The 17,737-nt window shown below is 43.7% G+C and overlaps 1 protein-coding gene across 12 annotated transcripts in view; it reads left to right on the forward strand.

Annotated features, from left to right (window-relative positions):
- Positions 1-17,737, forward strand: part of LOC139384151 (fermitin family homolog 2-like) — a 69,044-nt gene that overhangs the window by 43,192 nt on the left and 8,115 nt on the right. For 6 of the 12 annotated variants that reach the window (XM_071128841.1, XM_071128844.1, XM_071128843.1 and 3 more), the window contains exons 5-11: positions 951-983; positions 2,573-2,798; positions 2,977-3,079; positions 3,375-3,482; positions 12,511-12,645; positions 13,148-13,197; positions 17,492-17,616. In XM_071128841.1, coding sequence (XP_070984942.1) covers positions 951-983; positions 2,573-2,798; positions 2,977-3,079; positions 3,375-3,482; positions 12,511-12,645; positions 13,148-13,197; positions 17,492-17,616 — 780 coding nt within the window. The remainder of the gene's footprint in view (positions 1-950; positions 984-2,572; positions 2,799-2,976; positions 3,080-3,374; positions 3,483-12,510; positions 12,646-13,147; positions 13,198-17,491; positions 17,617-17,737) is intronic. The other 6 variants (XM_071128847.1, XM_071128848.1, XM_071128846.1 and 3 more) reach the window with 1 other exon arrangement.

Raw genomic sequence — 17,737 nt, forward strand, 5'->3', positions numbered from 1 at the left:
AGGGCTGTGGCCGCCTGATGGGAATAACAAGGCCCAGGCCTACGATGCAATATATACACACACACACGCACCCACAGCCTCTTCCTTACACTTGATGCTATCTGTATGGTGCTCAGCCACTGCCTCTCCCTACAGTCCTGCCCATTCCACCCATACTGAAGGAGGCCCTCTGTTGCCTCTGACCTTGACCTGATAACTCCTTATCTCCTTTCCAACACACTCACTGGACCACAGAGGAAACCGGGTGAAGGGGCAATACTGCGGTCAAGATCAGTTGGCAAGATTTGACTTCAGAAGTTCACCCTAGACCAAGCAGGATGTTTTGGGTTGATCCAGATCGTGTTTAGAACGAGTCAGTTCTGACTCTAAAACCACAACCCATCTCCACCCACATGTCTACGCTGTCACTGGAAAATCCCAGACCCCCCCACACATCCATATTACTAGCAGTTGACTATGACACAGAACTAGGACTAAGACCATGCTTGCTGCTCCTCTGCCATGGGGTCTGCTACTCTGCTGTTCCTCTCAGATGATCAGCTCTACAATATTCTCATCATGTAAAGTTATGTCCAGGACTTTAATTTCAGTAGGTATGTTATGTATCACTGGGTCATTCCAACGAACACCCTGCCCTGCCTGGCTTTTCAATTGGAAATTTGATAGGAACTGTCCATGGTTTGCCATACCACGTTCCTTTCTCCTCTGTTGTGAGGGGGCAACGGGATCTAATCTAGGGCTGGTTAGATTGGCATACTGGCAGTGCCCTTCCCTGGTACTCATTCTCATCCATGTTCTTTAAAAAAAACTCCTACTCCCTACTTTTTCTTTTTTCCTCTTGTCTTTTAAATATCTCCTTGTTTTAATATCTCTTTTAATCTGTCCTCTTGTTTTTGTTCCTTTTCCTCTGCTTTCCTTCCCTTCCTCCTTTTTCTCTTTTCCCACTCCAGCCTCTGAGATAATTTACATTGGGCCGGTCAAAGGTAAGGTTTCTCCTGGTCTTCTGTCTGCTTTCTCCCCTTCCTCACGGCCTCCCGTTTCCCTTACCCCCTCACCCTTCAGCTGGAGTGATGGTCTGGTCACCTGACAAGGCTGTATCCATAGGAAGCCAGCTGCTGCCCTTGTCACCTGAATGAGGAAATCAGCTGACTCTGGTTACAAGATAGGCTTTGCCGCACTCCAACAGAACCAAGCTCACTAAAACCAGCTTTGCTCACTATGTGTTTGTTTTGCTAGAAATCTGTTCACGGTTTGCTCAGCAGGTACCAGGAAGAGTGAAATAAAATGATTAAGTGGTTGGAAGAAGGATGGTATGTCCACAACCATACATTCACCCAATTTCAAATGGACCAACCCCATCCCAAATCCATACAGAAGCCATGTGTAGAAACAGACACTTTTATATGGTGACAAAGCGCTGGGTGGTCTACCCCTCCAGACCCTAGCAGTCCCCAGTGAAGGGGGTTGAAGGATTAGGAAATGTTAACATAGTTGGTGCCCTCCAGCCCATTTGCACTGTCCCACTGAAAGTCAACGGCTGGGAGTAGACAGTATATACTCTTATCAGCTTTCCCTAGATGTTTGGGATTCCTCCTGTGACCGTATGGGAGAGCAGCGCTCTAGCTGACCTGCCTTGCCTCCCTCCCTGCATTTATGAGTCGACCTTTATAGAGCCTTCTAGAAACCCTTGCTGTTCTCATTACTTTGACTGTATTAGACACACACACAGGCCATTTCTTGTTGAGATTGTGGTTAGTGGTTTGGCCTGCCTGTTTTTTCAGGCCAACGGGGCCTGGTCAGTGTGGGCTGTTACTACAGGCTAGCCAACAGGAAGTGTCATGGTTTCACATTGGTTATTTATGTCTTAGGTCAATTATCAATGGCTTCAATCTGAATAGATCTCTATTTTTTTCATACACACACAACTCTTTATATATGAGCACTTCTCCAGCCAAGGGAGCCCAATCTCTCCCTCCAAACGCACATCCACCGTTTTCCCCTAAATGGAACACAAACAAATCAGAGAGATGCTATCTTTAACACTTTTGTGTAACACCCTCCACTGCCCCTCTCATATGTTGCTGGTTGTGCTGTATAGTTTGCTCTGTGCACCTCTCAGGTTGTGGACCATGTGATCATGATCGTATGAACCATGTGCATGATAAAGCGCATCAACAGCATTGGCAGGGCATCAAGCACCGGTCAGATCGGTGGTGCTACCAACCACAGGCTGCAAGTGTGTGTTGTGGAACAATGGTCACTTTTTTGGAGGCACTTGTGCTTTGCGCTACACTCACACGTTCAGTACCTTCTGTTGCAGGGGACTGTATTGTGACTGTTTTATCGTATTCAGTGTTTTGCAGGTATGGTACTTGTGATATGTCTTTGTCTTGGTGGATGTCACTTACACAATTGGGATCAATTTCAATTTAGGAAGTGAATTGAAATTCTAATCTAAGAATTGAAAATACATTTTTTTATTGGAATTTCAATCACTCTCCAACTGAAATGGAATTGAGCCCAACATTCCTCAGTCTAATCCAGGGTACAACACATGTTGTCTGGTTTGCAGGAAGCATCTACTCCAGTCCAGGCCTGTACAGTAAGACCATGACCCCCACTTATGACTCCAGAGACGGCAGCCCCCTGTCCCCTACCACCGCCTGGTTCGGAGATAGCCCCCTTTCTGAGGGCAATCCCAGCATCCTTGCTGTCAGCCAGCCAATATCCTCGCCCGATATCCTGGCTAAACTCTACAAGTCCCAGTCCCTCCTGGACAAGGCCAAGATCAACCAGGGGTGAGTCGCCCTAATAATAACCATCTAGCACCAGTCTTGTCTGCTGTAGTGCAACTGGCCCCTGTTTCACAACTTTATTAAAACTGAGGTCATTCTGTTTGTGGAACCTTCTTTCAGAAGTGTGACAGTCACTGTTCTGTCAAATATGGTGTGTTTTATTTCTCGGGTGTGTGTGAAGATGGCTGGACTCGTCCAGGTCTCTGATGGAGCAGGATGTCAAGGAGAACGAGGTGCTCCTCCTGCGGTTTAAATACCACAGCTTCTTTGACCTCAACCCCAAGGTACAGTACATGGACTTGTTTTTCCATCAGATGAGACTTTAGGGTTTCTCAACTTTTATTGCGTTTCTCTGAGTTGTGTAACAGCTTACACACCACAAGCAAAATAGACACACACACACACCCCACCAGCCTACATCTGCAGCTGGCAGATTTTTTGGGGGCGTAGAGTGGAGAGGAAGTACCCCTCTGGGCCGTCCTGTTTTCTCAGCTGGAATGTCTCTGAGTGCTGTGTGTGGGTCTATGCTATGTACTTGTGAAGAGGCAGGCTTAGTGCTATGTTTTCTCCCCCCTGCAGTACGATGCCATCCGGGTGAACCAGCTCTATGAGCAGGCCAAGTGGGCCATCCTGCTTGAGGAAATAGAGTGCACTGAGGAGGAGATGATGATGTTCGCCGCTCTGCAGGTGAGATGTGTGTGTGTGTGCGCCTATGTGCGTGCGCGTCATGTTAATTGGCCTGGTTGAGGACTGCTTACTAAGCCCTCCAGTAGTTATCTTCTCTATGGGCTCACTGCCCGTTGAACAGAACACTGCAGAACAACTAATGAATTGAATGGGCGTGTTGCCCAGGGGTTAGACTTGGATGTGGTGGGTGTCTGGTCTGCTTCGGTACTCAAACTCCACCACTTTTCAACCTCGTTTTCATTATCTCCGGCACAATACCAGTCTACATGTGTGAAAAAGTTACATTACATTTTTTTTACTTTTTTAAAAATGATTTTAAAACACTGATTCACAGTGATGTGGGGAGAGAAAAGGTTTTGAAAATCTGTTTTTCTTACTTTTAAACCTACCACGTGATGTCACAGAGGAAGCATTTTTTTAGGACATTTATCTTAGCACATACAGAACCGGTCAAAAGTTAGGACACCTACTCATTCCAGGGTTTTTCATTATTTGTACTATTTTCTACGTTGTAGGATAATAGTGAAGACATCAAAACTATGAAATAACACATATGGAATCATGTAGTAACCAAAAAAGTGTTAAACAAATCAAAATATACTTGAGTCTTTGATGTAGAAACCTTGATGACAGCTCTTGGCATTCTCTCAACCAGCTTCATGAGGTAGTCACCTGGAATGCATTTCAATTAACAGGTGTGCCTTGTTAAAAGTAAATTTGTGGAATTTCTTTCCTTAATGCGTTTGAGCCAATCAGTTGTGACAAGGTAGGGGTGGTATACAGAAGATAGCCTAATTTGGTAAAAGACCAAGTCCATATTATGGTAATAGCAGCGCAAATAAGCAAAGATAAATGACAGTCCATCATTACTTTAAGAAATGAAGGTCAGTCAATGAAGAATATAAAATTATATTTTGATTTAACACTTATTTTTTTTGATTACAACATGATTCCATATGTGTTTTTTCATAGTTTTGATGTCTTCACTATTATTCTACAATGTAGAAAATAGTGAAAATAAATAAAACCATTGAATGAATTGGCGTGTCCATCCTTTATGTATTTATGTATTGTATATAGACACTTGTTTGGTGCTGGCGATAATGAATAGGAGGTTGTCCAATTGTCCTTTTAACTGTATGCAATATTGTATGCTTTCATGGAACAACTGCAATGAAACCAAAATGATCCTGTCTGTGACGCCTGTGACGCCTGTGACGCCCCTTGCTATTTCCGACCCTCGTAAAGCCTGAGTGACAGGACCTGGGGGCGCCAGCGTGTCCTCACCCCAACGGGTAATTATAGGGTAACCACAGCTACTAGTGCTGAGCGATTTAGTGCTTTTTGAGGTCCGTTCGGTTTCGGGTTCAGTTATTAAAAAATAAACACGGTTTTTGGGTTTTGATACATTTTTATATGAAATGTGTGTTGAATGCTGTAACAACACAGAATGAAACAATGAATAAAAGTCCCATGATGATAGTGACTGCCCATTACTGCTTATCTCTTACTGACCATTTATTTACATTATTTTAATAAAATATCTGTTGTGTATATTACATTAGTTGTATTATTTCATCTCATCTCTATAGAGCTGCTGCCTACTGTATGCTGTCTGATAAAAATCACTATTTTAGTAGTTATTCAATGTAAATAAGGCATACTTTTATGACTGCTGAACACTAGCTATCATTCACTTAGATCATGTATTTTCAGGTAGAGATACCTTGCGAGGCAACTGCTCTCTACCCTGCATTTATCTCTTTTCTCAACCTCTGTCTGCCCCATGCTATCCTAACATAGCAGGCGTAAAAGAAATGCACTGACTGGACAAGTAGGTGCACAGTGGATTATGGTCGTTGTCAGTGGCAATTTTAGCATGCAAATCTTGGTGGGGCAAAGCTGTCCCAACAGCAGTCCCAACACCTTACCACCGCTACACCTGGCTATCAGCTGAGCCTTGTCTGGCAGCAACACAGTTCATTCAGCCTCATTTACTGCCTTTAAAAAAGCTGATCTGGCTGACTTGCTTAACCCTTGTGTTGTCTTAAGGGTCAAAAATGACCCGACAGTATGTTTAACAGCAGAGACAACCCCCTAAATGAAATTTTTTTCAACTTGAAATTTGATGACTTTTCCTAGAGTGACCACAAAATTAGAAAAAGTGAAACATCGCCTTTGTTCATATTTCCATGAAAACTGTAAAACACCAGGGTACAAAGATTGCCTGGTCAAAAACGACCCTAAGACAGTTATAAAATCATTTACACATTTTAAAGACACACCCACACAATGAGACATTGAGATTGTGTGCTACTGATTGAACTCAGACACAACTTTATTGTGCATGTGCAGCATCTCCCCTCCACGACCCCACATGACTCAAGTTCACAGACAAAATAAACAACATTTCAGACAAAATAAACATTTCTTGAAAGCATTGTTTACTAATGGGGAATGCAGTCAGAGGCTATAAAGGTACTGCAGATGACAGTCCCTCCAGTTTTCTCTTTGCTGAAGCCATGAGTGCACGGTTCAGTGCCCAACAGGTCGTAGATCAGATTTCTTTTCAGATGTCCAGGAGGAACAAATGAACAATGATTTAGTAGAGGATGAGGTGTCTGCAGAAGAAGATGGGCAAGAATACAACCCAAAGCACGATGCATCATCTTCAGATGAAGAAGAAATCCCCCAAGCTGAGACATTTTGGTCAAAGAAGAGCAAAATAACATGGTCCTTGTCACCATATGACAACCAGGGCAGGATGGCAGCACAAAATGTCATAAGGACGACCCCAGGACCCACAAGACATGCAGTTGTCCATGACCAGGACATCGCATCAACGTTCTACATGTTCATCACATCTGGAGTTGACAAATTTGGAGGGTTTCTGTAAATATGGAGACAACTGGAAAAGGACGGATGAGATTGACCTGCATGCCTACATAGGGCTGCTAATTTTAGTGGGCGTGTTTAGGTCCCGAGGCGAGGCTACGTGTAGTCTCTGGGATGCAGAGAGGGAAGGGAGATTTTCCGAGCCACGGTGCCAATGAAAGTCTTTCACACTTTCTCAAGAATGCTACGATTTGATAACCGTGAGTCAAGACTTAACAATTATGACAGGTGTTGTAATAAAAAAGTGGTGTCCACTGATTTTAAATGCGGTCTTTATGCATTGTGAACAGGGAAAATTTAGATATTCCTAAAGTTTCATGAATAACAGGTTGTTTCTTCATGCAAAATAGATTTGTGGTTTAAAATTCAATTAAGCTGCTTTTTTTTAGGGGTTTAGAGAAGTCGGGTCATTTTTTTTATCCTTAGGACAAGGGGAGTATACAGAATGTTAAGACTACACAAGGGTTTTAAACAAATGTGGTTTCTACTGACAATTGAGATGTGCAAACTATGGCATAAGGGGACGACAAGCGGATAAGAGGCAATCTGTAATTTCGATGAAGACATTAACCTGTTGCGTTAACGTTAACTATTCATGAAAATCGCAAATGAAATGAAATAAATATATTGGCTCACAAGCTTAGCCTTTTGTTAACAACACTGTCATCTCAGATGTTCAAAATATGCTTTTCAACCATAGCTACACAAGCATTTGTGTAAGAGTATTGATAGCTAGCATAGCATTAAGCCTAGTATTCAGCAGGCAACATTTTCACAAAAACAAGAAAAGCATTCAAATAAAATCATTTACCTTTTGAAGAACTTTGGATGTTTTCAATGAGGAGACTCTGTTAGATAGCAAATGTTCAGTTTTTCCCAAAATATTATTTGTGTAGGAGAAATCGCTCCGTTTTGTTCATCACGTTTGGCTAAGAAAAAAAACGAAAATTCAGTCATTACAACGCCAAACTTTCCAAATTAACTCCATAATATCGACAAACATGGAAAACGTTGTTTAGAATCAATCCTCAAGGTGTTTTTCACATATCTATTCGACGATAAATCATTCGTGGCAGTTTGGTTTCTCCTCTGAACCAAATGGAAAAATGCACGCAGCTGGAGATTACGCAATTGTTTCGACGGAGGACCCCAAGCGGGCACCTGGTAAATGTATTCTCTTATGGTCAATCTTCCAATGACATGCCTACAAATATGTCACAATGCTGCAGACACCTTGGGGAAACGACAGAAAGTGTAGGCTCCTTCCTGGCGCATTCACAGCCATATAAGGAGACATTGGAACACAGCGCATTAAAAATCTGGGGCGCTTCCTGTATGAAATGTCATCTTGGTTTCGCCTGTAGCATTAGTTCTGTGGCACTCACAGACAATATCTTTGCAGTTTTGGAAACGACAGAGTGTTTTCTTTCCAAAGCTGTCAATTATATGCATAGTCGAGCATCTTTTCGTGACAAAATATCTTGTTTAAAACGGGAACGTTTTTTTATCCCAAAATTAAGAGCGCCCCCTATATCGGAGAAGTTAATGAGGGATCTAGGATGGACGTAGTCAATATAACTGTTTGTTCAGCACACTTGAAATGTACAGCGACAGAATTCAAAACATTGGTCGTTTTTAGTGTTCTCCCTGTACACCAAGTCAGAACAGTCGGATAAAGAAAGGGGGCATAATAAACAGATAATGAAAGCTCTTACAAGATTCGATGATTGATTGGTTACATTTCTCAAAAACGGGTTATAGGCTACGTGTGCACCACCAAGTCAAAATAGGTGAAATTAAGAGGTGAAAATATACAAAATTATTAGGGTTGGATGAAAGTTCAAAACGCATTTCCCCAGTTGTAGCTCAACTTGTTGTGTAATATTGTCCAATGGCCGATGAGCACCGATGCGTTTCATCTGTAATTTATCTTCATATGACAAGGATTAAAAATAATTTTCCAGTGTACTTGATTCATGATGACTGCTAGCTAAGATTTTTAAAGTGTGATGTTGACATGATTAGTCCAATCAAAGCTACTGTAGAGAATGTGATTTGATGTAATTTTATCTGTGGCCAATGACCTTGGCCTTCTTGGATGGGCACGTCTAATATAACTCTATGGCAGCACCCAATGGGCTTCCTTTAGACTTGGTGGTGATATAGTGTCCCCATGAGGGACAGAACACTGAGCCAATCATGGTGACGCGCTCTATATTTTCTGCTATCTTGCCCCACCACCACAGAAAGCACTGAGCTAGGCTGAAACACCTGCATTTTGGAGCTGCCTTACTTAAGAAAACAAAGAGTCCATGTTTGTATGCTGCTTTATTTAACTCAATTATATATACGCTAACGTTCAAAAGTTTGGTCACTTAGAAATGTCCTTGTTTTTGAAAGAAAAGCAATTTTTTTTTATCCATTTAAAATAACAACATTTATCAGAAATACAATGTAGACATTGTTAATGTTGTGAATGACTATTGTAGCTGGAAAAGGCACTTAAAAAAAAAAAAAAAATATATATATATATATATAGTTATGGAATATATATAGTTATGGAATATCTACAGAGCCCCGTTATCAGCAACCAGCACTCCTGTATTCCAATGGCATGTTGTTAGCTAATCCAAGGTTATCATTTTCAAAGTAATCATTAGAAAACCCTTTTGCAATTATGTTAGCACAGCTGAAAATTGTTGTGCTGATTTTAAAGAACCAATAAAACTAGCCTTTATAGTCTAGTTGAGTATCTGGAGCATCAACATTTGTGGGTTTGATTACAGGCGCAAAATGGCCAGAAAAAAGTAACTTTCTTCTGAAACTTGTCAGTCTATTTTTGTTCTGAGAAATGAAGGCTATTCCATGCGAGACAATTCAAGAAACTGAAGATCTCATACAATGCTGTGTACTACTCCCTTCACAGAACAATGCAAACTGGCTCTAAGCAGAATAGAAAGTGGGAGGCCCTGGTGCACAAATGAGCAAGAGGATAAGTACATTAGTGTCTAGTTTAAGAAACAGATGCCTCACGTCCTCAACTGGCAGCTTCGTTAAATAGTACCTGCAAAACACCAGTCTCAACGTCAACAGTGAAGAGGTGACTCCGGGATGCTCGCCTTCTAGGCAGAGTTGCAAAGAAAAAGCCATATCTCAGGCTGGCCAATAAAAATAAAAAATTAAGATGGGCAAAAGAACAGACACTGGACAGAGGAACTCTGCCTAGAAGGCCAGCATCCCAGAATCGCCTCTTCACTGTTGACGTTGAGACGGGTGTTTTGCAGTTACTAAAAAATGACCAGCTTGCTGGTCATTGTGGTTAGTTTAGCACAGAAAATGTGGTAATTATGTTGAGTATTGGCCTGTTGGAAACTACAACTCCCTTCTACATCACACAGTTTGGGCTTGATCTGATTTATCTTTTAGAGAAAAAAACAATGAAATGGAATTCAAATAATTGATCCGACATTGGTGAATGAGTTGTTTTAAAAACCGAACAATAACATACATTTTTATTATTTACTCAGCACTAAGGCTACTGGACTCACCCCACAACTACCGGATGGAACACCCACTCCAACCGGACCTGTAGCCTCCTACACATTCCTCTATCCCCATTTACACTGAAAGCTGTTAACTACTATGCTACGTTTTCCAACAGGGGCCGAGACGTTTATTAATACACCATTGGTTGAGGGTTTAGTGTTTCGACCCCCCTGAGGAGATGCTGATCTGCAGTTTGTTTGGATTAACAGCTAGCCTGTCACTACCTGTCTGTTAGCACAGCTATCTCACTCTCTCTTGCTAAGTTAAAGGTATCTGTTGGAGTCATGGCTAAGGTTTCCCTAAAGTCAGGCAGGAAGAGAAGGGGTGGGTTTATTACATTAAGTGGTCTGTGTCCAGGGAGCTGGCTGGCATTAGCAGGCTATCACCTGGATATGTCAGCTTGTCTAAGTATAGCGACTAGCCAGCCATGTCCAGCTCAGTAAACAGGCCTGTATTTGGAGTCCATAGGGTGGAGAATAAAAGCACAGGGCATGGTCTGCAAATCAGCCTACTGCTCCCAATTCCAACTCTATACATACAACGCACACACCAGTAAATCACATCCCAGAAACACAGTGTAGTGTAGGTGTCGGAGGTAGATGTATGGGGAGATTCTCATTTGGGCAAAAGACTGTCCTCTCTCCTCCGTCACCCGGAAACCGATAAGTGGTTGAGTGTTGTGGCAATTTGTTAGTAGGTAAACAGGAGTGTCCTCCCCTCTCGATAGCCACCTTTCATTGAGGATACTTATGTTTTTCCGAACACATTTTTTGGGATTACTCTACACATTTATTTTGGGATCAACCCCCTGTAAACAATTTGTGTAATGACGTGCGTGTGGAGAATGACCGTCTCATTTCAAGCAAACAAATTTCCAAACACGTTCACTCTCCTCGCCGACTCTCCTCGTTTAACTTTGACCTTTTTCAAAAGGAGGCAAAGGAGGAGAGAGGACGCAGGAGGTGAGCAAATCCAATTGAGAAAAGGCCATTGTGACATAGAGGGAGAAGCCTTTGTCCTACATTCTGAAACCCTAGCTGGCTATGAGCGCTTCCGCCACAGCGTCCTGAAATATGCCTCTTTTCCTTTCCAGCCCCCTCTACCTCTCACCCCCACACCACCTCACTCCCTCCCTCCCTCCCTCTAGGCAGCTGTTCATTCATATATCGAAAGGGACTAGTGGGAGGTGGGGTGGCTTGAAAGTATAAATACCGTTTGTCAACAAGTTGTATTGAGTGTTGGTGAGTCATAGGCTTAGTGCCACTGTGGGGTGGATCAGGCCGTTCTGAGACTGACTCTCGTTGGTCCACATGATAATGCGTGAATGGCCAGGCAAGGTCAGGGACTCTCCCCAATATTACAAACAGGATTCTGAACAGACGAGATGGTATTTCCATTGTGAATCAGTGTAGAAATGTTGCACGCGATGTCCCAAGTCTGTACTACTCACATGTGCTTCTATTAAAGACACATTTACAGTCACTGCTGAGATTGCAGCATCTTGACCCTCCCACCCATTTTCTCTACTAAATCATACCCTTCCCTCCCAAAGCCACTCTGTCTCGACATGGTTGCTACACACTGTACACATACTTTGTTTTACAGTCATATTGTGGAGGTCAGGTCATCTGATGCAGCACTCCATTGCTCTCCTTCTTGGTCAAATAGCCCTTACACAGCCTGGAGGTGTGTTGTGTCATTGTCCTGTTGAGAAACAAATGATAGTCCCACTAAGCGCAAACCAGATGGGATGGTGTTTTGCTGCAGAATGCTGTGATAGTCATGCTGGTTAAGTGTACATTGAATTCTAAATAAATCAGACCGTGTCACCAGCAAAGCACCCCCACACCATCACACCTCCTCCTCCATTCTTTATGGTGGGAAATACACATGCAAAGATCATCCGTTCACCCACACCACATCTCACCCACACGGCGGCTGGAGCCAAAAATCTCCAATTTGGACTCCAGACCAAAGGACACATTTCCACCGGTCTAATGTCCATTGCTCGTGTTTCTTGGCCTAAGCAAGTCTCGTCTTCTTATTGGTGTCCTTTAGTATTGGTTTCTTTGCAGCAATTCGACCATGAAGGCCTGATTCATACACAGTTGATGTTGAGATGTGTCTGTTACTTGAAATCTGAAGCATTTATTTGGGCTGCAATTTCTGAGGCAGGTATCTCTAATGAACTTATCCACTGCAGCAGAGGTAACTCTGGGTCTTCCATTCCTGTGGCGGTCCTCGTGAGAGCCAGTTTCAGCATAACGCTTGGTTTTTGCGATTGCACTTTGGAAAAACTTTTAAAATTCTTAATCTTCCGGATTGACTGACCTACATGTCTTAAATGGACTGTTGTTTCTCTTTGCTTATTTGAGCCCTACAACTTTTGACCGGTAGTGTACATAGAAACAACCCAGTGGAGCAAAACCGAAAAGTGAATATGTTTTTTTCAATTTTTTCTATTGATGTTCTCAATATAAAACAGGAGAATATTTGATCATGTGGTATTGAAATGACATGTCACCTTCATGGCATATAGAGTAAAGGACTAAGCTAAACCTTAACCCCTTCTCTATTTGTCCCCCAGTACCACATCAACAAGCTGTCCATCATGTCGTCAGGAAACCACATGAACAACAGTGAGAAGGAGGTGGACGAGGTGGACGCTGCCCTATCAGACCTGGAGATCACCCTGGAGGGAGGCAAGACCTCCAACACCCTGGTACTACACCTTACTGTCCTATACTAACCCTAACCCTGTCAGACCTGGCGATCACCCCGGAGGGAGGCAAGACCTCCAACACCCTGGTACTACACCTTACTGTCCTATACTAACCCTAACCCTGTCAGACCTGGCGATCACCCTGGAGGGAGGCAAGACTGTCCTATACTAACCCCAACCCTAACCCTGTCAGACCTGGCGATCACCCTGGAGGGAGGATAGGTCTACAACACCCTGGTACTACTTTAGTTCACTGAATGTTACTTTACTGCAATGCAAGAGGCTTGTTCAGAAGGTTAAATACTGTAGTTGGTATCACATGTGGCCATTGTTAAACGTACCCCTCCCCAAATTACTGTAGTTTATACAGCTTATCTGAGGAAGTTGAAGCTTGATTACACAACTGTTCCTTTATATGCAATGCTGAAATCATTGTTAGTTGTGCAAAATCCTACCCTTCTCCTTTAATCAATAAACGTGTTTGTTCTTCTCTTCCTCTCAGGGTGATATCACGTCCATTCCTGAACTGGCCGACTACGTCAAAGTCTTCAAGTGAGTTCAATAACTGCTTCTGCTGTAGAAGTTGTCTTTAATCGCAGCTGTAGCTGTAGTGTATCATCTTGAAATCCTAATCTTAACTAAGGTTGCAAAATGCCAGGAACTTACAATTAAATTCTCTGATTTTCCCAAATCCCGGTTGGAGGATTCCCGGAATCTGGAGGGAATAAGCAGGAAATCCGGAATCCTCCAACCAGGAGTTCTTCAAAACCAGGGAATTTCTTGAAATAATTTTGCAACCCTAATCTAAACCATTAAGGAGTAATTCAAAACTGACCTTAGGGGGATCACGTGACCCTTGAACGAGATGGCCGCATGAACTAAGAGCTCCGCACAAGTAGTTTCCAATTCCTAATCTTACCTCCACTTCAAGTTAACTCCTTTAGCTTTAGTCAAAAAGTAATGGCGGCTTCAAAAGGCGACATTACAGGTAACATTTTTACCCGGACTCGAGCATTAGCTACGGAAAAAGCCTCCAAGTAAAAGCTAGTGCCATTTAGCCAGGAGCAAGAGAACCCATCCCCCCGAGGCCCAACAAATGCCAACCTCGCACTCTGTCGAAGACATCCTTTCTGAGCTGACATCCTTTCTGAGCTGACATCCCAACGTACAGAGCTCAACATCAAATTGGATTGCATTAAGTCTCAGCTCAGTGTGATAGGTGGCAAGGGGTGACAACCCTGGAAAATGCTTTGCCTGACAACAAGATAAGCATCAACGCGGGGCGCCTGGATAAGGCAGAGGGGTGGATGCTATCCATGGAAAACTCACTGACCGACACCATGGAAACAATAGCATATGCTAAAAAGAAAATGGAGCATCTGGAAGAGAAAACAGAGGACCTGGAAAACAGGGGGCGAAGCAATAATTGTGTTCTATTAAATCTGGGCGAAAAAAGAAGAGGGAACATGCCACTGATACGCAAGACTAACTCCCGAGTGGCTCCACCTGTCCACTGACAGGCCCATAGAACTCGAGAGAGCTCACTGAGGCCCCCACCAGCAGCCAGACAACCACCGCGCCCAATCACTTACGTTTCCTGAGATTCACTGACAAGGAACGAGTCATACAGGCGGCGAAAATCAACACCGTTAGTGGGAAATGCCAAACTCACTTTACACCAGGACCTGTCAGCTGGAATACGCCAAAAGCGCAGAGTGTTTGACGTGGTGAAGAAATACTCCATTGACCAAGGCATCTTTAGGGGATTCAAATACCCAAACGAACTCAGGATTCTTCAAGGAGCCCTGCAACACTTCAAAACTCCAGAAGAGGCTAAACCTTTTTTTGAAGGACAATCCTGGTCACTGAGAAATGGACCAATGACTAAAAGCGATTACTGTTATTACTAATGGAGGTAAGACGACTTATAGCTGATATCCAAAGACCCACCCACCCTGCTAAATGTCATTATAGCCGTCTAATTTGTATTTATTTTCTTTTAGCTGAGAGAGGGATAGGCTCTATAGCCTAACCAAGGTCTAGTAATGTTTCAGCCTACTTTTATTTCCCCTTTTTTAATTATTATTTGTAGGTATTATTTTCACTTTGGCCTCCACCATTTATAGGCTGTCGATTACAATACATTTACAGACCTAACAGGAAGCTCAATGTGTCAATTTTATGCCTATGGCCTTATCCTGTTGATATTATGTTTTAATAAAAACAAGCAACTTATCCTATTGATCCCTATTAAGGATTTGCCCCAACATTTCTGTTTTATTTGGTCCAAACGATTAGCCCTATGTCCTTCGGGGGAGGTATATGTAGGCTGGGCTATTGAATTTTTCTCCCTCCTTTTTTTTTTAATGTGGTCTGGACGTTGTCACTTAATGTGGGGTGGAGAGGATGAGGCATTTCTTTGGTGGGGAGGGGGAGACGTGCGTTGCTAACTGTTCCTGTTTTTTTTTTTTTTTTGGAACACAGAATTGAGACTGAGCGGGGGGGGGGGCGGGGATAATAGATCCAACGGGATATGTCGAGTTGTTTGGGAACTCGGCTAGGGTGTTCAGAGATTGTTATTTTATGTGATCGCAGTTGTAGTTATTCCCTCCAAGGCAATCAAACAAGCAAAATGCCAGTACAGTGACAAGGTGGAGTCGCAATTCAACGGCTCAGATACGGTATGTGGCAGGATCTACAGGAAATTACGGACTACAAAAACAGCCACGTTGCGGACACGTCACACTTCCATACAAACTAAACACCTTCTTTTCCCGCTTTGAGGATAATACAGTGCCACTGTCACAGCTCACTAACAAAGACTGCGCCCCCTCCTTCTTGTGAGTGAAACATTTAAACGTGTTCACCCTCGCAAGAATACTGGCCCAGACGGCAAGGCTAAATGGCCCAGGCAGCATCCCTAGCCGCGTCCTCAGAGCATTCATAGACCAGCGGGCTGGTGTTTACGGACATACTCAATCTCTCCCAGCCCAGTCTGTTGTCTCCACATGCTTCAAGATGGCTACCACTGTTCCTGTACCCAAGAAGGCAAAGATAACTGAACTAAATGACTACGGCCCCGTAGCACTCACTTGTCATCATGAAGTGCTTTGAGAGGCTAGTCAAGGATCATATCACCACCACCTTACCGGCCACCCTAGATACACTTCAGTTTGCGTACCGCCCCAACAGGTCCACAGATGATGCAATCATCCTTCACTGCACACTGCCCTATCCCATATGGACATAAATAATACCCATGTAAGACTGCTGTTAATTAACTACAGCTCAGCATTCAACACCATAGTGCTCATCAAGCTGGAGGGCCTGGTCTCAGCCCTGTGCAACTGGGTCCTGGACTTTCTGACGGGCTGCCCCCAGGTGGTGAAGGTAGGAAACACCTCCACTTCACTGTTCCACAACACAGGGGCCCCACAAGGGTGTGTGCTCAGCCCTCTCCTGTACTCCCTGTGTGGTCATGAACGCCTCCAACTCAATCTTCAAGTTTGCAGACGACACAATAGTAGTGGGCTTGATCACCAACAACGACGAGACAGCCTACAGGGAGGAGGTGAGGGCCCTCGGCATGTGGTGTGAGGAAAACAACCACTCACTCAACATCAACAAAACAAAGGAGATGATTGTGTACTTCAAGAAACAGCAGAGGGAGCACCCCCCTATCCACAACGAAGGGACAGTGGTGGAGAAGGTGGAACGTTTTAAGTTCCTGGGCGTACACCTCACAGACAAACTGAAATGGTCCACCCACACACCGTGTGGTGAAGGCGCATCAGCTAAATACATTTTGCTTGTCACCCAAAACCCCCACAAACTTTTACAGATGCACAATCAAGAGCATCCTGTCGGGCTGTATCACAGCCTGGTACGGCACCTGCACCGCCCTCAACTGCAAGGCTCTCCAGTGGGTGGTGCGGTCTGCACAACGCATCACCGGGGGCAAACTACCTGCCCTCCATGACACCTACAGCACCCGATGTCAAAGGAAGGCCAAAAATATCATCAAGAACGACAACCACTCGATCCACTGCCTGTTCACCCCGCTATCATCCAGAAGGCGAGGTCAGTACAGGTGCATCAAAGCTGGGACCGAGAGACTGAAAAACAGCTTCTATCTCAAGGACATCATACTGCTAAACCGCAATCCCTAACTCAAGAGAGGCTGCTGCCTACATTGAGACCAAATCAGTGGACACCTTAATAAATGGATCACTAGTCACTTTAAATAATGCCACTTTAATAATGTTTACATATTATTATGCTTTCATTACTCATCACATGTATATACCATCTATTGCACGTTGCCTATGCCGCTTGGCCATCGCTCATCCATATACTTATATTTACATATTCTCATTCACCCCTTTTTAGATTTGTGTGTAATAGGTAGTTGTAGGGGAACTGTTAGATTACTTGTTAGATATTCTGCACTTGGAACTAGAAGCACAAGCATTTCGCTTCACTCGCATTAACATCTGCTAACCATGTGTATGTGACCAATAAAATTTTATTTGATAAACACCGATGACGAGCTAGGTTTCCATCCAACTGGTGACAGATTCTCATGCGAATATTCCAAAGTCTGCATGAAAACATTTTCCCAGCGGAGATGTGCTTCCGTCAAATTGACCCTTTGCGGATAAGTCTGTACTTGATGACATGGTGCACATAAACACCTTTTGCGCTTCTATTCCCATGTACCTCGCTCTCTGCCTCTCGCTCTCTGCCTCCTCTCGCTGCCTCTCTCTGGCTATCGCTCTGCCTCTCGCTCGCTGCCTTTCTCGCTCTCTCGCTGCCTCTCTCGTTCTCTCTCCTATGTATTTTCCAGGCCAAAAAAGCTGACACTGAAAGGCTACAAGCAGTACTGGTGCACATTCAAGGACATCACAATTTCCTGCTACAAGAGCAAAGAGGAGGCTCATGGGACACCCTCCCTCCAAATGAATCTAAGAGGTACCAGGACCCCCCCCCCCCACACACACACACACACACACACACAGAAGAAGGCAACAGTTCCTTTATGACCTAAGTGTGTGATCCCGGTGGTGTGTGATAGATGGTTTTGACCCCCTCC

The sequence above is a fragment of the Oncorhynchus clarkii genome, chromosome 25 (assembly GCF_045791955.1).
Source record: "Oncorhynchus clarkii lewisi isolate Uvic-CL-2024 chromosome 25, UVic_Ocla_1.0, whole genome shotgun sequence".
NCBI classification, from domain to species: Eukaryota; Metazoa; Chordata; class Actinopteri; order Salmoniformes; family Salmonidae; genus Oncorhynchus; species Oncorhynchus clarkii.